The 27,344-nt window shown below is 44.5% G+C and overlaps 1 protein-coding gene across 6 annotated transcripts in view; it reads right to left on the bottom strand.

Moving 5' to 3' along the window:
* Positions 1 to 23,349, bottom strand: part of Sh3rf1 (SH3 domain containing ring finger 1) — a 151,542-nt gene extending 128,193 nt beyond the window's left edge. For 4 of the 6 annotated variants that reach the window (XM_070016503.1, XM_070016506.1, XM_070016507.1 and 1 more), the window contains exons 1-2: positions 23,247 to 23,349; positions 20,858 to 21,342 (exon numbers count right to left, since the gene is read on the bottom strand). In XM_070016503.1, coding sequence (XP_069872604.1) covers positions 20,858 to 21,247 — 390 coding nt within the window. In that variant the 5' untranslated portion in view covers positions 21,248 to 21,342; positions 23,247 to 23,349. Of the gene's footprint in view, positions 1 to 20,857; positions 21,343 to 22,380; positions 22,462 to 22,852; positions 22,924 to 23,246 lie in introns of those variants that run through there. The other 2 variants (XM_070016505.1, XM_070016504.1) reach the window with 2 other exon arrangements.
* Positions 23,350 to 27,344: the final 3,995 nt, after the last annotated feature.

Here is a 27,344-nt window from a genome sequence, read left to right as displayed (position 1 = left end):
AACAGGGTTAAGTTGATCAAAGCATATTATATACATGCATGGAAGTATCACAGTGAAACCCTTTTATGTAATTAACTTACATTGGTAAAAAGTAAAATTAAATAAAAAACAAAAGGAATTCCAAAAGTTTAGACGACCCAGGACAAAGACCAATTATATTATAACAAAAACAAAAAAAAAAGGTTTTCAAGTGCCAGTTACCAGAGTAAGATTGGCGAGCGATGGCTGAAGACAAACTTCCAGACAGAGAAACTGGAGGAGGAGTCAGGAAGGGGCAATGAGGAGAGAGAAGAAAAAGCAAGCCAAGAATGAAGAGCAAGAGAGAGAAAATATACATGTGATCATCAGGAGAGCAGAGGAGTTAACTCCAGGAGGCTGAAATTGAGAGGACTGCAGTTCCAGGCTAGCCCAGGCAGAAAAGTCCACCAGAGTGGATCATAATGGTAAAAAGCTGGGCATGGTAGCATATGCCTGTCAACCAAGCTACAGAGGGAAGAGAAAATTGGGCAGACCACAATCCAGACACATATCCAGACAGGAAGCAAGACCCTATCTCAAAAGTAATCATTGAAAAAATAGCTGGAGGCACAGCTTAGTGCAAGAGAACCTGCCTGGCAAGTACAAGGCCTGAGTTCAAACCCCAACACCACAAAAAAGAGGGAAGGAGGGAAGGAGGGAGGGAAGGAAGGAGGGAGGGAAGGAAGGAAGGAGGGAAGGAAGGAAAGAGGGAAGGAAGGAAGGAAGGAAGGAAGGAAGGAAGGAAGGAAGGAAGGAAGGAAGGAAGGAAGGAAGGAAGGGAGGGAGGGAGGGAGGGAGGGAGGGTCTAGAACTTGTGATCCAAGTCTGATTAGGACGTGACACTCTGCAAAGGACTATCACTTTGAGCTGAAGATGGAACAGACACGGGAAGGCAGATCCACCCCTAGAGACCATCCTGTTTCCCAATGCTGAGCTCGGTAGTGCTCACCTAGTAGGTGTCTGTTACATCCACATGTGGATGCCAAGATCTCTTCCTCCATCCTGAGCTGTAACTTCCACTCACCCTTGCCTCACAGAAACTGCTCAATGTTGTTTCCGGTGATTCGCCAATCAAAGGTTCAAATGGGTCTCTCCAAACTCCAGGTGTTGACAATATGATGGTGGGAGCATCAAGAGGTAATCAGGCCACGAGAGCTCCTTCCCTTAGGTATGAGATTAAAGCCTTAATAAAAGAGGCTTCAGAAAGCATTACACTAACTTGCCTGGAAAAGTTGATGAAAACTAATACAGACTCAAGTATGGTAACTGGCTAGTCACGTGACTGCAGACAAGGTTATGACAACCTCCACAGGGAGATTTCCATGAGTTTGGCACATAATAAACGTGTATATACATATATGTACACGGATTGTGTATGTGTTTTCTATATTGTATATGTATATATTCATATTCATATATATTAACCATGTGTACAGCAATCATACTACAAAAGGATACTCATTTCTGACAATCACCAGGCTCCGGACACTCAAAAGAATCAAGCCACAGTACAGTTATATTCTTTTGCAAAGAGGAAAATAAAATAACTGCAGGCCAACTTGACTCCACACTAGATCGTCAGAGAAAATATGCTCCAGTCACGACACAGCCAAGATTAATAAGCGTTTCCACCCACTGCTTAAACAGTTTTAGGTACAGAAAACAATGTCACTTCTCTTCCCAAGAATATGTGAAGCATAAAAGTTTGCAGAAATACATGAATAAAAGTGTTCCTTTCCATGCTCTGATTATCTAGTGTTCTGGGTAGCTTTAAAAGTATGGGTGCTGAATTACACCAACGCCATCAGTTAGAAAGGATTTGTATTCCGTTCCAAGAGCTAAAAACAGAGCTGTGCTATACTTTGAAATCACGTTGCTCATCACTTGAGTTGAAAGGGAAGGCTCATGGCAAGATTATTTGCTTAACTCATTTTTTTAATTATCTTCATAAAACAACAATACAGAGTAAAATGTCAAGTAAGCAAGACACGACATTTCCTCTCCACAGACTCACAATCCAACTTAACATCGCAGTGACTAATCAGCGTCTTCAACAAGAGGTTTGCAGAATAATTAACACCCAGCTGGGGGCAAGGGGCTGGGGGCTCATGCCTATAATCCTAATTTACTCAGGAGGCTGAGAATATGAGGATCATGGTTCTAAGCCAGCCCAGGCAGGGAAGTAGGAAAAAAAAAAAAAGGAAGCAAACCTGCAGCTCGAGTGGTAGAGCTTAACTGAACCAGGTAAGGGACAGCGCCCGATCCCTAAGTTCAAGTCCCAGTACCAGTGCATGCACGCGCGCGCGCACACACACACACACACACAACCCCAATATGCACCAGGTAAGTTTGACAGATTCTTCTTGAAACTTACTAGGTATGAGGCAGTATTCTAAAATAGTGAGGGTTCAGGGAGCAAGACACCAAGTCAAAGCTTACTATGTATTGGAGACAGCAAATGAATACATGCATACTTTAGACAAACATAAGCAAAACAAGGTAGGGTGAGAGAGGGAAGGGCTTTCTTGGGAATGGTGATCAGAAATGACTTTTCATAGGAAGTCATATTCAAGAAGAAGCCAAAGGCAAGGTAAAAGAGTAGGACAAAGATCAGGCGCGAAGACCCCAGGGTCTCTCCAGCTACAGAAAGCGTGTAAGACTGAGAGTTGGACAGATAAGCAGGAAAGTAAGGCAAAGGAAAACTCACAGTTTGGTTTTATTTCATAAGTGTAATGAGCCATGGTAAGTCTTTGAGCAAGAGAGTAACGAAGTAAAGCTCAGTGAGGTGGTGTGTGCCTGTAGTCCCAGCTATTTAAGAGTCAGTCACATATGGAACAAGATTGGTTAGGAGACTGTTTCAGTATGTACAACCTCATTTGGTCTTCTCTAAATGTCTTGACCCTGTAGGTTTCATGAGGTTGGGAGAGGTAAGGAGCTACATGAAAATTTCCAATCTAATGTCAGGTACCAATGGCTCATGACTATAATTGTAGCTACTCTGGAGGCTGAGACCAACCAGGGTCGTGGCTCAAATGTCAACCTAAGCAGATCAATCCAAGAGAGTCTCTTATGTCCAATAAGCCAGCAATAAGCTAGAAGTGGGGGTGTGGCTTAAGTGGTAGATCACCAGCCTTGGAAGGAAAACTGAAGACCCTGAGTTTATGCTACAGAATCAGTGCATACACACACACACTCACACTCACACATGAATCAATCTAGCTATAAGACACACTTATACACTCCATACTACCCATTCCTCTCAGTGGGTTCATTAGTCAGAATAATTAAAAACAACTGTTTCACATGTGAATCAAACATCCTGAAAATCAAGCACAGAACAAGACAACTATCCTCCCCACTTTTATTAGAGCTACATGAAAAGTTAGAGTGAATAGTTCTTTTGTTTTCCAAGAGGCTACTGGAAAAACAGAAGCATACTGTCTTTTTTCCTGTCAATTCACAGTCCACAAATACCTCTGGGAAAGGCATCCTTATCCTTCAAAAGCTTTTAATGGACAGGTAAACTTAAGCTTTACTTGAAGGACACACACACACACACACACACACACACACACACACACACACACACACAGTGACCTCACCTACCAGGAATGGCTCTGTGACAGGGAACAAAGTTGGCTTCCTTCTTAAGGAAACCCAATCTGTCTCAGAAAAACCACTTCATTACTTACATGATTTCGGGCTGCACGGGCTACCTGAAAATGTTTCCATTCTTTCACCTGTTTTATTTTCTTAACGAAACTGTTTGTCATTTCACTCTTCAGTCACACATGAAACAGAAGGCCTTGATAATCATCCATGGAAAAAACTGTATGAGTAGTTGAGATGGCCTTCGATCATCTGGGATGGTGCCGAGTGAATACACGTTCACTAAATCGGAAATTGCACAGGACACGCTATGTGCCTGCAAGAGTAAGGACTCCGGGGTGCTGTCCAGAGCCCCAAGCGCCATGTAAGGTGTGACAGGTAAAAGCAAGTCAGTCATACAACAGGCTTCATGTAAGAGGGATGACATTTTCATCTTTTAAACCATTTTGCGTTGTCCAGCTTATGAAACTTACCCAGGTGTCCTTTCTCAATGAAAGCAATGCAAAACTAGTCAAAGTACAGAGCCAATCCACCCATGACTAACTAGACGTGCCCAAAAGAACACAGACCTGCTAAAATATAACAAAACATCACACTACCTATTTACCTCCAAGGAAACAGTTAAGAGTTTACTTTCAGGCACCAGAGTCCACATATACAGTTCTTAACATGTTTTCATGACCATTAAAAAAAATGATTCTGTACTGGGCATCCACTAGTAGTCACACCTATAATCCTACTACTTAGGAGGCTGAGCTCTGGGAATCAGGGTTCCAAGTCAGGCTGGGCAGAAAAGTCCCTGGGACTCTTATCTCTGCTTAGCCATCAAAAAGCCAGCTGGGCACTGGTGGCTTGTAATGCTATCTACTCAGGAAGCTGGAAAGTCGGCAAAACTCTTATCTCCAATTAATCACAGAAAAAACTGGTAGTGGTACTGTAGTTCAAGTGGTAGAGCGCTAGCCTTAAACAAAAGCTATTTAGGGACTGGGCCCAGATCCAGGGTTCAAGGCCCAGGCCCAGCAAAAAAAAAGCCAGATGTGGAGCTGTGGTTCAAGTGGTAGAGTGCCAGCTTTGAGCAGAAAAAAAAAACACAGGGAAGACATGAGCATTGAGTTCAAGTTCCAGTACCAACATGAAAGGCTGAGATCTGAGGATCATGGTTCAAAACCAGCCATGGGAAAAACCCATGAAACTTTTATCTCCAATTAAGCCCTCAAAAAGCCAGAAGTGGAAATGTGGCTCAAATGGTAGAGTGTGCTAGGCTTGAGCAAAAAGCTGAGGGATAGTACCAAGGTCCTGAGTTCAAGCCCCAAGATTGGGCTTGAATAAAAATAAAGTGATTCTGCTATTAACACTATACAACTGTGACTGTTTTCATCCTAAATCTACTGATTCAGAGTGGAAAACCATTTTTCTGTGAAATGTCATTTGGAAATTAAAGCATCATCTACAGGCCAGACAAAATTATCAACACAGGCAGGTGGCCTAGGGCACCAACACAGGCCTAGGAGAAGCCTCAGGGTCAGTACCATCATATACCAAGTGACTTCATAGACCTTATACGGTCTGCCCACCCTTGTAGTTACTAATAATTAGCAACCTTGAATAATGATCAAATAACTCTCAATGATATAGGAAAATTGATTTTTAATTAAGTATTTTATTGTGAAAATACTGTACAGAGGGGTTACAGTTAGATGAGCAAGGTAATGAGTACATTTCTTATCGAACATCGTTGCTTCTTCCTTTGTTTTTCCCCTACCATCCCTTCCCTCCCACCTCCTCAGCTACACCCCCTCCCACACCTCCAGGAAAAATTGATTTTTTTACGTATCAATAAAATTGATTATAAACCAGTTTTTGTCTCATCTTTGACCCATGTATTCTAGACTAAGAAAATTGATTTTAAGATCAAATTATAGTTGAGCATTGGTGGCTCAGTCCTTTGATACCTAGAAGACTAAGATCTAAATATCACAGTTCAAAGCAAACCCAACCAGAAAACTCTGTGAGACTTTTTTTGGGGGGGGGTCCGGTCATGGGGCCTGAACTCTGGGCCTGGGCGCTGTCCCTCAGCTCTTCAGCTCAAGGCTAGTACTCTACCACTTGAGCCACAGCACCACTTCCGGCTTTTTTTTCTTTTTGCTTATGTGGTGCTGAGGAATCGAACTCAGGGCCTCAGGCATGCAAGGCTCTACCACTAAGCCACCTTCCCATCCCCTCTGTGAGACTTTTATCTCTAATTAACCACCAAAAAGCCAGAAGTAGAGATGTGGCTCAAACGGTAGGACACTAAGTGTGAACAAAAAAGTTTAGGTATAGGGCCCGGGCCCTGAGTTCAAGCCTCAGGATTGGCACCAATTTTTAAAAAAGAAAGAAAAGAAAAGAATCAAATAATAAGCTGGGTGCTAGTGACTCACACCTGTAATCCTAGCCACTCAGAAAGCTGAGATCTGAGGATCACAGTTCAAAATAAGACTCTTTTATCAGCAAAAAGCTAACAGTAAAGCTGGGGCTCAAGTGGTAGAGCACTAGCCTAATTGCTAGCCCATGCCCTCAGTGGCTGACCCGCCCCTGCACATATGTGCGCGTGCATGTACACACACACACACACACACACACACACACACACATACACCATCAATTTATAAATCAATTTTGACTCAATTCATCTTTGGCCCATCCATTCCACTCTTTGGCTTCATATTTGAGTACATCTTAAATACTGCCAAGAGCTGGTGACCTTTCGATCCAGGCGCAGAGCATAGAGCATACGTATGTGTTAATGGATTAATGTATTCATAGGCAACGCACAAACCCTTTTCCTTTACATTCTAAATGTCAACATAAATCTTAAACTGGCAACAGCCCAGTTATAAGATGGACGGTTCCAGCCTGAGGCAGTCAAACAAAGATAAAACAGCCACTGTTTGTGAAGCAAACCATCAGCCCAAATACTGACCTAACACCACTGGACAACAGCAATAATATATATTAAAAAATCAAGGGGAGAGGGAAGGGAAGGGCTGAGAAATTATATATGAAACATATATGGTTACTATAGAAAAATAAACTTGCCTCTTGGCCAAAAAGACAAAAGTTTGCAACACTTAGTAGGAAACTTAAATTAGCCTAGCCACACATGTGAATTTGCACCATAAACATTCACACAGAATTCCTACTCTCTCTGCACAAGACTCTTCATTCATCGCAGACCTGGAAAAACCTCACTGCAACACACTATTCCAAGTCCCCAACCTTCTTAGCATGCTCCTTGCGGAGTGCTGCTATTCTCTTTAATCTATAATGAAAATGTCAGGAAGAGCTAGTGTTACTTATCTGTTGGTATCAGATAGCGTACTCTCCTGGGATAAGTAATAATAACTCAAGGTAATTCCCAGGCATATAGTTAAATAGTTGATAGATACATTAACAACCTAAGAGATTCCAGCCTCTTGCAGGTATGGCTCTCCATAGCCCAAAGGGCCCTTGTCATGCTTTATATCGTAGCTGGCTAGCTTAGCATGTGAGACTTGCAAGGGATCCCTGGGGACTAATTTATTCTTCTAACTGCCCTTTTTTTCTGCCTCTCTTTCTGTTCCCAATGAATTTGAATTTAATTGTGAATGCGTATGTCACCTCTCGTGGGATTTCAAATGAGGAGGTGCTGTTCCTTAGTACCACATCATGTGCCCTTTCCCAAAATGACTTTGTAGACAGAGGATCTGTGCCCAGACAGAGGCCTTTATTAAACATTTCCTTCTTGTTCCAAAAGCAGGTCTGCAAGCAAAGAAATCAGAAGGTGTTTAGTAAATACCACTATGACCATAGGATTGCTAATTCCTCTAAGGTTGACTTCATGTTCCGCACAGGAGCTGTCCAGGGGACAGGAGATAAGAGAACGCAGAGTTAAGTTTTACAAGACTTTTGACTCAACACAGCAGAACATTTTTTCTACCAAAGTATGTAAACCTGATTTCTAGACCACCATGGTGGTGCAGCACCGGTGTTTCAAGGGTCACCACTCTCAGGAGCACTGCTAGTCGGGATTCCATTACACCCAAGTTTCATGAGGGTCTATATAGCTTCTGAGGGATACTTTCATTGCTGACTTACATGACAGGAAAATGAATGTGATTAAGCTCACTCAAAATTCATGTGTGGTTCGGCATGCTCCCTTAGGAAACTAGGAATGTGCCAGATCGGATCTAGGGACTCTACAGTGGGGGCAGTCATCCTCTGATTCCATCAAAAAGACTTACTGCCCGGGAACTTGGGACTCACAACTGTAATCTTAGCTTCTCAGGAGGCTGAGATCTGGAAGATCACAATTTGAAGCCAGTCCAGGTAGAAAAGTCTATGAGATTCTATCTCTAACCAGTAAAAGCTAGGCCGGAGGGAGGCTCAAGTGGTAGAGCACCCAGGAAAAACCCAAGGTAGTAGCACTGTGCTTCAAAGTGGTAGAACAGTAGCCTTGAGCAAAAGAGCTCAGAAACAGTGGCCAGGCCCTGAGTTCAAGCCCCATAACTGACTAAATAAATAAATAAATAAACAAACAAAAGCCAAGCATGCTCCAGGCTCTCAGTTCAAGCTCCAGTACCAGAAAAAAAAGTACATAAATACTAAAATAAAATAAAATACGAGTGCTTACTGAGCTGTGTACTTAATACTTTTTCCATGATAAAGAACAGAGGGGCCTAGGGTATTATTAGCTCAGAGTACATCAGACATCCTAGGCTTAATCCCCAGATCAAAAACTTTAAAAAGAATCGAAGAAAGATAGAAAATACAAAAGACTTGCCCCTGTCCTCAAGTTCCCTTTTGGTACAGGGGACAAAACTGAAACACAATTAGTGAATAATTAAATGCCTAACAAGGGCAAGGGACAGTGAACTTGAGGTAATAAACAAGTTACAGATGTGTTTAAAACCAAGCAACCATCCAACTGCAAACATTTATTAAAGAAACAGCATCTAGACTGACGTTTTTCAATTCCTGTTAATCGTTGCAAATTGGTGACACAGCCGTAAAGATTACAGAAGCAGCAGGAGGCCGCTTAATTGGAAAGGTGGTAAAAATGAACCACTGGAGATGGAAGAAAATTAAATTTAAGTAAAAGAGAACATGTGATGTCTAGGCAAAGAATGAATCAACAATGTAGGCAGTTATTGTTAAGGCCCGAAAAATCAAGGGTACAAGCAAGCAATGTGCTCAGGCCAGCCACAACACGAGGTGGAATTTCCTCACCCCAAAGACCCAAGCAAGATGAGTAGAAGCAGAAGGGTCCAAAGCTGAAGGACCAAAACCATTAAGAATGAGTAGTCCTAAGAAGACGCATCAAGGAAACAGTTATCTATCCAGATAAAAGATGTCTAGGATAGTTGTAGTTTCAAAGTTTGTAGAGTTCATGATAATGACAATGCACCCTGTGAAGGTTAAAATGTGTTTGCAATTTTAGCTAAGTATCACTATCCTACAATACCGGGAATGTGTAAAATTTATGTAACCACCTAATCTCAATAAGGAAGAAAAACAAAAATAATAAAAAAATAAATAAAAATTCAAATGCTTAATGTAAAAAAAAAAAGCTCAGCGTGTAATTGCACATAAAATGTCAACAAGTTGTAGACCACTGCTATCAATTCCTAGCAGAAAATGAACTATAATAAGAAAAAACAGATGTCTAGGAAAACAGTCAGGAGTCTTGATGGCCAGCAAAGCCAGGAAGAATGGAGCACAGGAGGCGCTAGTATTCCACTAAGATGGGACAGGAGGAAGGAGATTACACTGCAGCCACCCAGCTTATCCAGAACTTCCTGGCTAGACTGCATGACACTGGAATAAATTATCACTGAGATTTGAAATATCCTTCTTAAGGTATTTTTTAAATACTGTAGAAGACCACTGTCTTGTCACTGTACAAAATCAGCAAGTGATTATGTTTAATTATAAATGTCTCACTACTATGTGAAGTAGGTATATAAATAATAGCATATATATTTTTTTGTTTTTATATACACATATATAGGAGTGTATATACAAAGTTGAAGGACAGCAAGAGTCTCTTTGCTACTGCTTCAATCCCAAAATTCATCAGAGAGTTATCAGTTGGATAAATGCATTTGTTTATGTGTGTGATTAAAACCGAAAGTGGCAACCAGATGTCAGTGGTTCACACCTATAATCCTAGCTACTCAGGAGGCTGAGATGTGAAAGATCTCAGTTTGAAGCCAGCCTTACTATCATCAGTGGAAGAAGCATCCCATACTTAGTAACCTCTGTCGTCAACCAACCTAGAAACTTCTTGGGTACAAATAAATTTGGCTATTTAAACTAGTACAAAATATCCAACAGTATTAATGATAAATTTTGGTTAATTAGCTTACCATGACCTTCCCACCCCTACCCCCAAACAAACACATGCAGTTTATTTTACAATGTGACTCAAAGATCTAATTCCTAGAAAGAGAAAAATGAAGGTACTGATACTGACTGAGCAACTCCTGGGTCCTAAGTATTTTCAACTCCTCAACTCCTGCAATGAAGTCAGAAAGTACATCTCATCGTTTTACAAGAAGCCACATAGAGAAGAAGGGAGAGAAACAATTCTCCCTGATACTAAATCCCTCGTCTTTACATTTTCTGTCCAGCAGGAAGCACAGAGAATACTAAAAGCAGCATTTACAAGAAGTCAATTCCTCTGTAGTTTCGAACGTCTTTGAAAAGATCATGTACTCCTTGGCATCTTCGCTACCCTGCACAAAACCTTCTTCTGTATCCTGGGCTCAACCAGGTTGCCCTCAGCTAGGGTTACCACGTGGCCCCATTTGCCCCAGACAGTCCTGGCTTACTCCAATTCATAAGTAGCATCGCTTTTCACCTCTAGAGTGTCCCAGTTCAGAGGGTAAGTTACATGGTCACCACCTACCAAGGCCCTCACTACAACTGCCCCCTACAGGCTAATGGAACCCCAAGGCAACTCAGTTACCTGCCACCATGATCTGAAAGGGTTGGTAACTTACTCCCCAATGCAACAGCCTATAAGGTGGGACCTAAGGGATAGGATTTTAGACCCTATGACAATTATACGTGAGAATCAAATCTAGGAGGAACAGAGGTAAGTGACTGCAGGCTGAAGAGGCCAACCAAGCAAAACAGGCCCACCTAGAGCTGGATCCTAAGTCAGGCTTCCTGTATGGTCTTTCTTTCTCTGCTCCATCTTAGCTAAACGTGCAGATTACGGAACAGTTCACGTGAAGGTGCCTGTTGATAGGCACAGAGTGGCCTTCTAGCAAACAGCAGAGGCTGACTATGGCTGTCCATGGTGGTTGATGGTAAAGGCACAGGCTAGCTCATCAAGATGACACCGATACCAACCTCAGCCAGGCACCAGTGGCTCACACTGTAATCAAAGCTACTCAGAAGGCTGAAATCTGAGAAGCAAGGTTCAAAACCAACCTGGACAGGAAAGTCCATAAGACTCTTATCTCCAACTAACCACCCAAAAAAGCCAGAAGTAGAGTTGTGGCTCAAGTGGTAGCCTTGAGCAAAAAAGCTTAGGGACAATGCTCAGGCCCTGAGTTCAAAACCCAGGACTGGCACATGCACACACACACACACACACACACACACACACACACACACACACACACACACACACACACACACACACGTACCAATCTCAGGTTGTTCAAACCAAGATATCATCATCTGTTTGTTTTACATGTTTAATATCACAGCCAGCCTTACACAGGTTATGTCTAGAATTTTAAAGCTGCACAAATGAACTCGGTATATCAGGCAAACCTCATTTTATAAAAGAAAAAAACAATACAAGAGAAAAAATTTAGCCTAAAAATCCCAAATGTAGGGCTAAAAGCCAGCAGCCCATTCTTGTCACCACCTAAGAAAGGCTCAGCTAAATACATGGTCACACTTAGGGATGATTAGTCTTGATTGGATTGAGAAATACCTAGGAGATTAGGTATTCAAGCGTCCTTCCTAGTGTGTCTAGGAAGTTTGTTTCCAGAGAGAATTAATTAAACAGGAGAATGTGGGTGGCACCATCCCATAGGCTGGAGCCTGAGTGGAATACAAAGAGAAAAAAAAGACAAAGCCCAGTTACTGGCATACTCCCATTCTCTTCCTCCCTCGGCCCCTTCCCCTCTGCTTCCTGCCTCCATGAGGTGAGCAGCTACTCCACCAAAGCCCTACCCATAATGGCTGAAACCTCTGAAAGTATGAGCCAAAATAAATCCTTCCTCTCTTTTAAGTTGTTAATGTGGGGCATTTTGTCACAGCACTAACAAGGCTAACGCACACCTCATACAACACTTTGTGTCAGATTTGGATCTTCTTGCAAGAGGTGGTATGTAAACATTCTAAACTGTTAGATTAACAGGGCCTTTCAACCGACACTTCAGTTCTAACATCACAGACTTTGTACAACACTGCTAACACTTTTTTAATATCTTCCCATATTCTGAACTGGTTTCATAAAAATGAACAGAAAAGAACCAAGAGCTGATACTGGCAGCGTGAAGGTATGGATGAAAATAATTAGGTCTACCAAAAGTGAAAAAGGAAGCTTAGCTTCATAAATTTCAGCTCCTCAATTGTGTTTAGCCATGAAAAATGACTGGTGGCTGACACCTGTAATCCTACCTACTCAGGAAGCTGAACCGGAGGATGGTGGTGTGAAGCCAGCCTGTGTAGAACAGGCCTTAAGACTCTTATTTCCAATTGCCACTAAAAAAAAAAAAAAAAGCTGGAAGTGGAGCTGTGGTTCAAGTGGTAGAGCACTAGCCTTGAGCAAAAAAACTCAGGAACTGCAGGTAGGCCCTGAGTGCAAGTCCTAGGACTAGCACACACACATACAAACAGCCTAAACAAAATATATGAAATGCTGGAATTAATTCATGGAAAACTGTGCTTAAAACACAGGTTTAGTAACTGGGGGAAAGATTCATTAACTAAATGTCATTTTATACTAAGCTGAGCAAGCCAAAAGTTAGGTCTTGAAATTTAATTTTGTTTAATGCATTAATGTTTAATCCATGTGTCTGATGTTAAAGGGATGGGGTGGGGGTGGGGGTAGACATGAGTAGTTCAGGCCTATGCTCCTATCTACTATGGAGTCTGAGATCTGAGGACTGCAGTTTGAAGCCAGCCTGGGCAGAAAAGTCGACCATATTTTTTGTCAAATTATCCAATTAACCAGCAAAAAGCCAGAAGGAGAGCTTGTACCAAGCGGTAGAGTACAATCCTTGAGCAAAAAAGCCAAATGTGAGCATGGGACCCTGAGTTTAAGCTCCAGTACCAGCACCAAAAGAAAAAGATTTATAACCAGGCATGGTGGGCAGGCACTGAATTCCATCACTGAAGGGGCTAAGGCTGAGCTTAAGCCCAACTGGGGTTTTGATCATTTGAGGCCAGTATAGATCACATAATAAGATCCTATCTCAAGCAAAATCTTTTAACCTTTTAAAAGATATTTAAAACATAGACAGTTATGTCATTTAAAATGTAAGACTATACTAGCTCTATAAGAATCAAACCTCTGTATCATGATCTAGTGTTTAGCTTTTACTGTCAATATTCACATCCAGGAAACGTACATAGGCCAGGGAAATGTTATCCTCATAGAATATTCTTATTCTATTGCCACTGTGCTGCTTGGGGAGTTCCCTCAAATTAAAACTCGACGCAGAAGGATACCCTGCAGCAAACTTCAGTATCGTGTCTGTGCAATTCTTCACCACACTTTAAAATAATGCAACTTCACTTGTATTCATTCATTTCCTAAAATGGATCCCGCAAAATGCAGTACTTCCAAATGATTTTTTTTGCTTACCAGAAAGAAGAAAGGAAGAAGAGGAGACGGGAGGGGAGGGGAGGGGAGGGGAGGAGAGTTGGTTAAAGGAATGTATTTCCATAGGCTAAGAGAAACATGATCAAATTTGACAGCACATGCCTTTCCACATTATTTCACTACAACTCAACAATGCATCCTCATCCTCACCCTCTCCTGCTCACTTTTCTTATGTTTCTCATTGCAAATAATTCACTGCATGAACTGCCTCTGTCAGTCATCTGAAATGGCACCTCCATTCCCTTCCCACCTTCCCACTCACACCACCATTCATGAACCACCACCACCACCCAGTTGACCAGGCCCTGGGAGCCAAGTATTTGCCAGGGAGGGTTCAGGGAGACGTATGAAAAAGGACAACTCGAGCTCAGAATCTTCCTCTGTAAGGTTGCCATTATTCGAAGTCTCTAAAAACTTTAGAGATTTAGGTGGGGATTAGTGCTGGAGATAAACATGCTATAAACTTTTTGGGGTACACTACTGGCAAACCTCACTACACTTGGCAGGCACACATACCATTGCTCTCTCCAAATAAGTTTCCATCCTTTCCTAAATACATAAGAAACCACTGGTGCTTTGTTGTTGTTGTTGTTGTTGTTGTTTTAATCACTTTTGGAAGTCGTGCCCTTTAAAATGTTTCAAGATTTTAAGTGTGGCCTTATTCCTAATCCAATCACCACAATCATGTGTGTAAAACATTCAAGTTGGATGGTCTATGACCGTCACTTTACTTCTGTTTGCTGTGTTTCCAGTTACTAGATGTCATATGCTGCTTTACACAGATGTTACTGCGTGTGTCACCATATATAAATCCACATCAAAAGATGTTAAGATACAGAACACTTAATAACATATAATTCTACACAAAAGATATGTAATGCTTAATAGCTATACTTCTACATTGTTGCTTTTTTTTTACAACCAAAGTTTTCCTCACTCTCTTTGAAATTTATATATTTTTAAAGTGACATTTTGTCCCACGGTTGCCAATTTTACATGACCATCATTACAGGATGTAACCATAGTCCTATAACCATAATCCTCTAATCATAGCATATATTTTTAAATTATCAATTCATTTGTATAAAGACTCACTTTCCCATTCCTGACTCTACCTCATTCAAAACTCCCAGAGCCTAGAGCTTAGAAGTATAGCTCAGTGGTAGTTAGACCACTTGTGTTGCATATATGAGAGGTCCTGGGTTTGATCCCCAGAAATACACATTCATATGAACCTGACTATGGAAAACATAACAGTCAAAGATGAAGCAGACATGGTGTACAACGGAGATGGAAATGAAATGATGAGTAGAATTCATGGTCAAGGGTCTCAACAACAACAACCAAAAAATAAATAAATAACTGGCCATGAAAGCCACCTTTTCTATTTAAATACTGCCATTCTAAACCATCAAAACCTCTCTCTCATCCAACCCAGCTCATTAAAAGTCTTACTTAGGTCCACACCGAGTTAATACAACCCTCATCCCCACCTACACAGAGATGTCAATTCTGCTGATAGTATCTGACCTCTCCACATGTGAAGCATGCATGTCCAGTAACCACCCTTCACCAACTTAACCCAGGGACTACCAAACCTGCAGGTCATTACATAGACACTGTCAGATCCTAATGCGGATGCTTCATAGTACGCTGCCATGTTTGCTGGGTCCCATGCATTTGACTTCCTAGAATGTATACTTCCATTTTTTTTTAACAAAAACATGCACGAATGCCACCTTCATCCTAGCACCATATAGATTCTAGCACAGAATGGAGTCTAAGAGATCGCCCTGGGCTACGTTCACTCAAAGGATGTCAAAAACAGCCAAAGGTACAACTCTTAGCAGGCCTGGCTTTCTGCACTCTGCCTGGAGCAACTCAGTTATCTGGCTTTGTCCTGGACCCTTCCTTCCTTCCATTCTCTTCCTGCTGTCCTTCCTCTGTGTGATACAGTGGACAGCAAAAAATCATCATCATCATTATCATCTTCTTGCGAAGCAAGTACTTCTAAAAACTCATTACAGGTGAGGGCTCCATACCTCCAAAATGTCCCTCTCATCCAGGAATTTGTGTGTCATCGTCGGTATACTGTAAGTTTCTTATAGCATTCCCATCTGTTTTAGGAAACTCTTCCAGGCAATGTGGACAGGTGAAGGGGTAGGGAGGCCTGAATAACTTCTCAAGGGTCATCTATGCGCAGGGCAAGTCACAAACGGATCAGTCCACTATAGATCTCTGCAGGGAACCAGGTCTGATAGGATTGGCAGTAAACCAAGACATCACTCAAGGAGACGACCTTGAGCGGTATGCACAGTCACGGACATGACCAAGGATCAAAGACCGGATGGCTTCAACATCAGAAGTTAATTTTCTCTCCTTTCCCAAAGCTGAAAGTCCAAGGTGAAGGTGCTGGTAGAGCCGCTTTCTGCTGGGGCCTCTCTCCTTGGACCACAGGTAGCTGTCTTCTCTGTGGGTCACTGACCCTTCTAAGGACGCCAGTCCTACTGAACTAGTGTCTATGCATGTGGCCTCATTTCAAGTACTCTACCACCTCTTTAAGGCCCTATCTCCAAATAAAGCCACATGCTAAAGTATTAGAAATCAGTTCTTCCATCAAAGACAATTCTGGATGACACAATTTCCAGCCTATAAAAGTCAGCAATAGGAAAAAGGAAAGGAAAGCAACGCAGCCATGGTTATGAATTCATACTTGGGCGATACATACAAGGGAAAGGTGATTTCACCTAGATACCTCACATCTAGACTTCCCTGGCCTTCCTGTCTCCCCTCCAACCCCCTACTGTTCTAAAGCCTGGCTGATCATCTCGGCCTCCATGATCCATCGTGGTTCTAGATGCCTCTGCATTATCACATGTCACGCCTTCTCTTATGTCACTCTCCCTGTGGCTCGCTTAGGTCAAGGGTTTGGGAGTGCTCTTCCCTCTGTCTTCTCCCCTCTCTGGCACTGACTCACCTACTGACTATCATTTGATCATTAAGACCTCAGGGTATAGGAGCCCACACATACTCTTTACTCCCACACCAGACAGATGCTCTTCTGCTACCTCCTCTCCTCGTTCTAACTCACCACACTAAATTATATACCAGACTTGCTATTATATTCTTAACCTCTGCAATAAGACTGACCACACAATCACAAGTGTAAGAGCTGACTCTCGAGCTGGTTGGCCATGCTGATCTATCTACCCAGCGGATACTGAACACTCTTGTACCAGGTAAGCACTTAATAAGTACTTGTTAAAGGAAGAGAAGAATAGATGAAGTGCAAAGAACTGTAAATTAGTTGTCACGTGGTCAGTTTTTACTGAACAGATTTACTTGAAGATGGCAGCAATATGAAATCATGAAGTAGTGATAGCTACATGGACTGAAACAATGCACAGATAGGACTAGGTCTTAACCCAATGGCACTACACATAAGAAAGCAAAGATTTATGTTATATTAGGTCGCAACTCAATAAGAATTTCTTAAATGTTTTCCAAATCATTCATACGCATATATTCCTTGTCTAACGTACAGAAGATTAGATAGTTATCTCTTCTGTAGGTACTTTTTTTTTTCATAACTCCACTGAAACATGTCTCACATACTCTCAGTGGCTCATTCTACTACTTCACTTTGGCCAGCACCCAACAGGAATTCTTTACTTGAGATAAACAAACCGGTGACTCCAAGCCCATATTCACTCTTTCCTTTTCTCCCTCCTATCAGGCAGGAAACACAAAAATTCTGAGAACAAGGTGTGCCAGGCATTGGGAATGCTGAGCCTGCTGATAACATTCAACCAACCTCTGCTGACTGCATGAGGGAACCACATAGTCAACAAGCTACAGGAACACAAGACACAAGTCGTAAACGGAGGCGACATTCCACATGTTACCATGTTCAGCAAGGCAGGACGTGTGGGAGCAGGCTCACTGCACCACTGGGCTGGGTCAGAACCTCCTTAAGGGAGGAGGATGCATATTTGTGATTTATTGCAGTCATTCACCTCAGGGAGGTGTCCAAAGGAATGTAGTACAACCGCCATGAGGCTGTATGTGGCAAATTTCTTGCTTTTAAAAGGAGTACCTTTTGGAAAAGTACTTATCTGGTTGGGTGCTGGTGTCTCACACCTGTAATCCCTAACAATTCAGAAGGCTGATGTTTGAGGATCACAGTTTGGAGCCAGCTTCAGCAGGAAAGTCTCTTAGACTTTTATCTCTAATTCAACACCAAAAAGCCAGAAATGGGGCTGTGTCTCAAGTGACAGAATGCTAAGTGACAATGCTAAGGATAGCAAGGCTGAGTTCAAGACCCAGTACCAGCACGCACGCGCGCACACACACACACACACACACACACACACACACACACACACACACATACACACAAAGTGTTTATGTCTCAGGGGCGTGTGTTATATCTGTAGCCTTGATTAATGTGAACTTGAAAACTAAAGTGGTGGACTAGTATTTACTAGTCATTTACTCATTCTCATTTGAGAATCAGAAAACATTCTTCTCATCCGTATTTTATTATTTACTTCAATTCAGACTACTTCAACTGTCTGCTTGTTTGTTTAGGGTTTGGGGGTTTGTTTTGGCCATACAGAGGGTTGAACTCAGAGCCTGAAGCTTGCTGGCAGGTGCTCTACTACTTGAGTCACACCTCCAGCTCCACCACAACAATTTCATCCAAGTTATAAGGCCCAAGTTCGGTGGAACTTCTTTACAGGTAATTATTCTCATGCCAACCAAGACACCGGAATCAAATTAAGAAAATCATATGATCCAGAAAAATACTAACAGGATCCAAATCTCCAAATAAACTACCTTAGACAAGTAAAATTCAATTTTAGAAGCTCAGCAGTTCAAATAAAAGAGCAATCATTACATTAGAAAGAAAACTTCAGATTCAATGGACATTCTGTCAAACGTTAGAGCCTCTCCTTAAATTCCTTTTCTTTGGGTGATCAAACATTCATTACATTCCTCACAACAGGTAATGCAGCAGCTAGCACACTCCTATTCATAGCCAGAAGCTATGCTTTCACCAGTCTAATTAACCCGAAAGAAAACCTCTCCAAAGATGCAAATCTACCCCTTCATTAAAGTAAGCAGACTCAGGTTGGGTGCCTCTCAGAAATTATCAACCTGATCACCGGTTCTGGATATAAACTATTCATGATTACATATATACTAGCTAAGATTCCAGTGAACTCCACAAAATAAATGAAACCTAAGAAAAGCTACAAGACCCATTTCACAGGGCTACAACCGTATTAGAAGGTCATCCTAACCCAAAGTTCTCTCTTAATTAAAAAAAAAAAAAAAAAGATTCAATAAAAATTTTGAGAAATACTATCGGGCACTGGTGGGCTCACAACTGTAATCCTAGCTACTCAGGAGGCTGAGATCTGAGGATCAGGGTTTGAAGTCAACCAGAACAGAAAAGTTGGTGAGACTCTTATCTCCAATTAACCACAGCTGGAGGTAGAACTATAGCTCCAGTGGCAAAGCAGGGAAGATGAGGGAAGAGCCTAAGGCCCTGAGTTCAAGTCCCAGTACCAGCACAGAAAAAGAAACCTGACACTAACACTAGTGATGAAGCTGTTTTCTAATGATCCAGTTTTCTAATGATTAAAATGCTTTACACACTTGTCATCACCACATTTGTAAAAAGATGAGCTTGAGAAGGTAACTACTGCTCTGTTAGAGGTCAGACAGGTCTAGATTAAGTGAAAGAAATCAGTTTTGAGGTTGGGTTTGTCTTTTTTGGGGGGGGTGGGGGAGGGGAGGGGGGTCCGGTCATGGGGCCTGAACTCTGGGCCTGGGCGCTGTCCCTCAGCTCTTCAGCTCAAGGCTAGCGCTCTACCACTTGAGCCACAGCGCCACTTCTGGCTTTTTTCTTTTTGCTTATGTGGTGCTGAGGAATCGAACTCAGGGCCTCAGGCATGCAAGGCAAGCGCTCTACCACTGAGACACCTTCCCAGCCCCTGTCTTTTTTTTTTTTTTTTTTTTTTTTATCCTTACCAGCTTGAAGTCTGGGCCTAGGCACTGTCCCTGAGCTTCTTTTTGCCCAAGGCTCTACCACTTGACCACAGTGCCACTTCTGGCTTTTTTGAGTAGTTTATTGGAGGGCTGGCTTCAAACCGCAATCCTCAGATCTCAGCGAGGGTTACAGACTTGCACCTCCAGCACCCAGCTCACCAGTACCACCTCATCTAGCTGAATGATTCTAATAGTACATTTTACCAGTTTGGCCAATTAGTAAATTGCTTCTTCCAACAAAAATGGAACTATCTTCATTAGCTGATGTCCATGACTACCCTTCACCTTTATAAAAGATAACAAAAGCACATCTTTATCAGAGACTCCGCCTATGGAACATAACTGATGTTTATTTGGAATACCATACTTCTAGAAATTTAAGTTGGAACATTACAAATATTTAACTTCCCGTAAAATTGGTTTATTCCAAACAACAAGAAAAATCATTGTGATGGAAATATTTCATTTCCCTGCCCATAAAGCTAGATGCTTCACTGAAGCCTTTAGTGTAGTCTTAAGTGACCTGTGGTTGCCATAGCAACAAAACTCGGCTACCTGTGGCCATGATTTGTTAAGAATTCCTCCAACCACTAAATTCTGTGCTGTGCATTCATAAAACCAATAGACTGATTCTAAGCAACACAAAAACCAAGTGCTGAGCCAAGTGCTGGTGGTTCATGCCTATAATCTTGGCTACTCAAGAGGCTGAGACCTGGGGATCAGTCCAAAGCCAGACAGGATGGAAAACACCCTGAGACTCCCAATCCAAAATAAGCAGCTAAAAACAAAGTGAGGCGTGGCTCAAGGGGCAGAACCCAAGCCCAGCAAGCAAATCAAGCAAGTATGAGACCTAAAGTTCAAACTGCAAGACCACCACAAGATTTTTCTACTGCGATTTACTCCTGTGCATATTAACAGCACAGATGCACACACGCACACCAACACAATTATGATTTTTCCCAAGCCCATCTAAAGGGTAAGACCACAGCAAAGTTTCACTTTAAAATGGGAACAAAAATTGGAATTCATCAGATAATTGCTACCTGCTCCCCAAAAGGTATCTTAAGAGAAAACAAAGACTCTCTGGAAAGCAATGTGAAAAATAAGAGAATTATGTGTGTCCAAACTCATGCCAAGAGGAAACAGCATTGTTAAATCCTGAGGCATAATCTCCTGTCTGATCTGGTAGGCACGACTTCTCAAAGCACAGAGCGGATTGAGAAAGTGTGAAGCTAGGGAATAAAGAAAAGATGTGGTCTTCACCACCTATAATCAGGGATCTGCCTCTGCAAGGCTACTCACCCTCACCGGGGGGCTCCAGGCTTGCACGCGAGGCTGCTGTCCACCTTGGGAGCTCTGCAGGTCCTTGGCATTACAGTTAGCCGTGCTGCCCTGAGCCTTTAATGCATTTGTGCAGTTGGTCCCACTGACCCCACCCGGGCCAGGTTTCCAAGGCCTCTGCTTGATGCCATCCAGAAGTCTGACCAGCAGGATATTACTGGGAAGCTCCTCCACCCCAGAGCCAACCAGCGTCCTGCACTCAGGACATCTAAGTTCATTCCGGGAACCTAGGATCCCCAGCAAACATCGTTTGCAAAACGTGTGCTGGCAAGGCAGGACCTTGGCCGATGCATCCAAGCGTTCAAGACACACAGGACACTCCAGAAGATCCAGCAAGGCAGACTCATCCATCTTGATCTGCTTTACTGAGAAACAGGCTTCGCAGATGTCATAGCTGTATGCAGCCCCTTAAAACGATTCATGTAACACCCATTGCAGACTTCACTCTGGAATTGGAGGGGGAAGGGAGAGGGAGAAGAGAGAATATTAGTGTTGTTATCTGGGGGAAAAGTTCAAGGAGGAGCCAAGAACCAAAAGAGAGAAGAGGGGGGAAAAGGACACAAACATGCTTTTTCTGTAGGGTAGCTTGGCTATGGAATGTAGTTTCTAAACTCCAAAGTCAACAATTAAAAACAACACATGCTTTTTTAGACAACTCAGACTGAATCCGTGAAGATAGCCAGGGCTTCACTGTTCAGAAAGAGCTCTCAAGTAGTATCCATCATTACTGCAATAGACAGGATTTGTGAGAAACCATAATGAACGCAATTTCTTCTGCTCTAGGAGTGATAGTAGCTGCCTTGAAAAAGGTCCTCCACTCACAGGAGACGCTGAGCAGACAGATGCAAGTGAAAGTTTCCCCTACCTGAAATTACTTTTAAAACCTTGGCAACGTCTCCATTCACAGTGCACTTCATCGTTCAAAAAAGAAAATCATGCATTCATGATCCATATGGCAAATGAACCCAGTATTAAACACACACGCTTCTTCCTTCTCTTCAAAACAGAACTGCTGGAGCAGGATGTGGGTGACGCATGCCTGTAATCCTAGCTACTTGAGAGGCTAAGATCTGAGGCTTGAGGTTCGAATCCAACCTGAGCAGGTAAAGTCTCCAGTTAGCCATCAAAAAGAAAAATAAAATAAAAAGCCAGAAGTGCGGCTGTGGATCAAGTGGCGGAGCTCCAGCCCTGAATTTTGTAAAAACTAAGGGACAGCAGCCAGGCTCTGAGTTCAAGCCCTGGTAACCTGCTTTTACACACACACACACACACACACACACACACACACACACACACACCTGTTTAATCACACCCGACCAAAAAAGAGCAGAAAGGCGATCAGCCTAAAAAACACCACTAAGCTTTGCTTGAAAAACAGCTAACACATAATAGCACCCTTCACAGCAGCAATTGACAAACTGTGAAACGGATTTCGGAACGGCCTGTCCTAAAGCCCATTCAGAAAATGTAGCAAAAATTATCACCCCAAGAATTCGACGGTGGAATGCGGCTGAAAAGTCTTGAGAATCCCAAGACGGCCGGGCAAAGCATCGGGAACAGCAGGCAAGCCGGGGTCGGTGCCGATCGCCCCCGATCGTCCCCCCCCACCCACCCCCGTCACCCCCCGCCCGGCCCCAGCGGTGGCCGGGAAGGGGTGGGGGCGGCCGGGCGGAGGGGGCGCGTGAACAGCTGTTGTTGGCAGGGCGGGGCGGGGAGCTCCCGGCGGCGCCCCGCGCCTCCTGGCCGCGCACAGGTACCGGGGACCCCGCGCGCGCGCGCGCGCGCTCTGGCCTGGACACGCCCGGAGCCAGGTGTCCGCGGCTGGGTCCGAAGCTGGGGCGGGGATCGAGCTGGTCCCAGAATGGGGAGGCGCGTGGGGGCCAGGGGGATCCAACCCCGCCGTTTCATCTCCGCCTCCTTTTAGGTCAGGCCGAGGACACAGATTCCCACACTCACCGCGGCTGGAAGTTTTCAAGGACTTAATTTAAAAAGAAAATGAACGCGCAGCCTTTAAGTTGCACAACTCCAGCCCCGCAGAGTGCGCGGCGGGAACGGACGCCTCGCCCCGCACGGAGGACCCCCGGGCCGGCGAGCATTCCCCCGACACCCCGGCTCCCGGGAGCCCCAGGTGCGGGGCTGCGTCCCGGGAGAGCGCGGCACCGAGCCGGGGCAGCTTCCTGCTCCGAGGACGCCGGAGAGGCCGCAGACCCGGGGGCGCTCCCCGGGCTCCCCGAGAGTGAGGGCAGCGATCCCGGCTGCCCGAGACCCGGGGGTGGCGGGGTCGGCGCCCCCTCCCCCCGCTCCCTCCTCCGCCAGGATTCCGGGGTACACCCCCCCCCGCGCGCCCTACCTCGCGCCTCGGCTCCACCTCTTTGTTCGCGGCCCCGCAGCGGCCGATGCGGATGCGGCCCCGCGCCCGCCGCCCGCCGCCCGCGTGTGACGCCGCGGTGGCACCGGAGACTCCTCTCTGCCGCCCCCCGCGCCAGCACCGCCGAGGAGGGCGGGGACCCGGGCGGGGAGGCGGAGGCCCGGGAGGAGGCGGAGGCGGAGGCCGAGCCCAGGCGGCGCCCGGGGCGCGAGGGGGCGGCCCGCGCCACAGCGCCTCCACCCGAGCGGCCGCCGCGCTGCGTGCGCGCGGATCCCGGGGGACCCGGGGGTCGGGGTGCGGGCAGGGAGAAGGGGGTCCCCGCCGCAGGGCGGATGGGGGCGGGGATGGAGGGAGGGCAGCGAGGAGGGAGCTGGGGGTGAGGGGGGACCCACGCTTGGAAGATGGAGCTGCAGGGGAGGATGGCGCTGGCGGGGGAAGGAAGGAGCCCGGGGCTGGGCAGGGCTGTGGCGGCGTCCTGCCCAGCAGTGCCCGCCCGCCAGGGCCCGGAGGCCCGAGACAGATTCCTGCTGGGATAAATGCGGGGGTGCCCCCGCGCTGGAGGGGCTGGGCGGGAAAAGGCGGGCGCAGCCCCAGGGGGTAGGGGGGAGACCGGGACCCCCAGCACTGAGCGCAGGCAGAAGTCTGGGATGAAATGCGCCCCCCCATCCACCCGCACCCACACATCGTCGACACCCACCGAGCAACTTGGCAGAATTGAGCCAAACACAGACCAAGAGAAGAAAAGGGAAAAAAAACCCATAATGAGAAAGGAGAGAGACTGGAAGCTGGAGCTGTGGGCCTCGAACCCAGCCTGGGGGCGGGGGGACGGGGGTGCTCTCCGCTCTCTCCCTTAAAGGGAGCAGTTACAGTCCGACCCCACAAGCTTAACAGGCAAGCTCCCCTTCCCCCCCAGGAGGCAGCCCTCCTACTGACTAACCTGCAGTCGCCCCAGACACCCACCTGTAAACTCCGGAAGTGCAGGCTTGGGAGAAAAAAAAAATGGGGCCAGAGGTTTGGAGGTGCCTTTTCCCAGGCTCATTCTGGAGCGAAAATAAGTTAGAATTGTGTCATTCCTCTCCATGTCGTCATTATTTTATTTGCACTTACTATTGCTCTAGGAAAGTTATCCCAAATACCCACCTGTGATCAGCCCTTCGTACTCAGGAGGCTGAGATCTGAGGATCTAGGTTTGAAACGAGTCCAGGTAGGAACATCAGGGAGATTATTATTACTTCAATTAACCACGCAAAGAGCCAGAGTGAAAGTGTACCTATGAAAGGGTACCTAGGCTCTGAGTTCAAGCCTCGTACCAGCACAGAAGAAAAAGAAGAAGGGGTGGGGGGAGAGAAACTAAGCAGAATTTTTTTTTTTTAAGCTATGAGATGCAGGAAATCTCCGCCAGGCCACTAACCGTGCTGACCATTTGACAAAAGCTAAACCATTCACTTAAAAAAAATAGAGAGAGGAAGAGAGAGCGCGCAAAGAGCCATTAGCACTCACTGTTACAGGCTCTGAGCTAAACACGATGTTTAATTCTCAGAGCAATCCCTTACCATCTCCTTCCTCAACTTTATTCTAAAGGGAACAAAAATCGCACGGTATAAACATCAAAAATAACAGTCCACTCCCTTCTCCACTAGGAAAAAAGTTATGTGCATTCGTTTGAGCTAAGAAAGTCCAGGAAAAGAATGAAAGGATAGGAGAATGAAAGGATAGGATAAAAAAATCTTTCATCTGCAGACGAGGCTTGCTGAAAGTGAGTAACCCGTGCGGTTCTGCATCAGGAAGTGTGTGAATGGAGGTAGGGCTGAATAGAAAACCACAGCGAGTACACAGGTATTATGACCAATTTCTAATTCTGAAAACTGATGCCCACAAGTGTGCCTAGAACCCTAGCAACTCGACTCAGGAGGCAAGAAAATCCATCACTCTTATCTCTACAAACAAGAGGAACTGTGGCTCAAGTGCTAAAGCACCAACACAAAAGCTAATGGACAGCACCAGATCTTGAGTTCAAGCTCAGTGCTGACGCAAAAATCAAAAACTGAACCCCTGTAGGCTAACTCCCTTCAGCAGGTCACACAATGAGTAATGTCGAACCAAGACTCAACTCCAGCTGTCCTGATTTCAAGGCCTGTTTTCCTCTGCCCTGCCTCCTTCCCCTCTTCTCCCCCCCCCCCCCCCCCCAGTCCTGAGGCTTGAACTCAGGGCAGGGCAATGTGCCTGAGCTGTTGTGCTCATGACTAGCTCTCTACCACTTGAGCCACAGCCTGACTTCGTTTTTGTAGTTTAGAGGAGATAGTCTCACAGACTTTCCTGCCCTGGCTGATCCTCAGATCTCAGCATCCTGAGTAGCTAGGATTACAAGTGTGAGCCACCAGGGCCCAGATTCCAGTCCTGTTTTCTTTACACCATTTCAGGAACCTCACAAGTCAGTGTGAGAGCAAAGAACACATTTTACTTTGTTCTCACTTTTTCTTTTTTTTAAATGAATACTTCAGACATGGCTGAATTTTTTTTTTTTTTACTTTAGAGTACCTCTATTCATTACATATATTTATTTATTTATTTAACAACTAGCCACTCAAGTCCTAAAAGTAAGCATTGAGTTATTTTACCTCTTTGGCAGAAAATGTTCTGCCAAACATTAAAAAGAAAATCCTTTAGAAAAAAACACTTTTTTTTTTTTTTAAGAATGGTGTTAGACAAGCCAGGTGTGGTATTCTATGCCTATAATCTCAGCACATGGGGAACTGAGGCAGGATGTGACAACATCATCGTGTCTTAGCCCGGATTACATAACTAGACTCTTTTATAGATAATAGACAATAAATAAAAACCAAACCAAGTCATAGTAGAGAGTTGACATCGATGATACCAGATTCTCTGCAAACCGTACAATTTCTATAAAAACAAGATGTTATTATTGTTCTTTATCTTCTCAGTATGTCTCTAGATTCGTAAAGCTATATATAACTATGCCCAAGATACAGATGAATGTCTCCTAGGACAGGATTAGGAAAGGGGGTTGGTTTTAGCATTCAGATCATTTCTTTATAGTTAACCTGCCCCACACCAACTCTTTATTATAATCTATCAATCAGTAAATTTTGTGCAGGGCTGCTGTGGTAGAATCCCATATCTAGAATCCCAGCTACTCAGGAGACAGAGGTGGAAAGATCAAGGTCCAAAGCTGGCCTGGACAAAAAGTGAGAGAACTCATCTAAAAAAATAAGCCAAGTGTTGAGAAGGTGGCTCAGTGGTACAGTGCTTGCCTCACATGCTTGAGGCCCTGGGTTCCATTCCTCAGCACCACATAAACAGAAAAAGCTGGAAGTGGCCTGTGGCTCAAGTGGTAGAGTGCTAGCCTTGAGCTGAAGAGCTGAGGGACAGGCCCCAGGCCCAGAGTTCAAACCCCATGACTGACTGAAAAGAAAAGAAAACAAACAGCTGGAAGAGGGGTATGTGGCTCAAGTGATAGAGAGCTAGCAACCTCATGGCCTTCGGGGGCAATCCTCAGTACTACCAAAAAGAAAAAAAGTTTTGTGCAGACATTGAAAATGAGAACACATGATTCTTTCTCTTACTTTCACAGTGGAGAAACAGCTAAATGAATGTCAGCTCTTTAACACAGAACATAAATGTGTGTTTATCTTCATTCTAGGGCTCAAAGGTATCATCATCTACTTTGTTCCCCAAACAAGCAAAGGCCCTCAAGCCTCTCTTTCCTGACAGTGTCCCCTCTCACTTTCCATCAAATGGATATCTAGAGATCAGAGTGCTTCATCAACTTCCCCTTTCTTCCCAATCCCTGTGTCAAGTCTGGCCAGCTCATTTCAGTAGTTTCTTAAGCAGTCACGACTTGAAATCTCTCTACAGTGTGAGGAGAACTTAAAAAGCTGCTTTTTCTGGAACCATGAATCTACTAAAAGCAGGAGAAGAGCTTGGAATGTCTGCATCCCTTTTGTGTGGGACTCTGCTCTCAGCCATTCATTCTCTCTGCAGTCCCTTGCAATCCCCTTGGGATCTGGCATGGCCAGGACTTAGCACTGATCGATGACAGCTTTATGACAAGGACCC

Source organism: Dipodomys merriami, unplaced genomic scaffold, assembly GCF_024711535.1.
Source record: "Dipodomys merriami isolate MVZ:Mamm:240054 unplaced genomic scaffold, mDipMer1.0.p SCAF_12, whole genome shotgun sequence".
In the NCBI taxonomy this organism is placed as follows: Eukaryota; Metazoa; Chordata; class Mammalia; order Rodentia; family Heteromyidae; genus Dipodomys; species Dipodomys merriami.
This window is presented reverse-complemented; position numbering and strand designations above follow the sequence as displayed.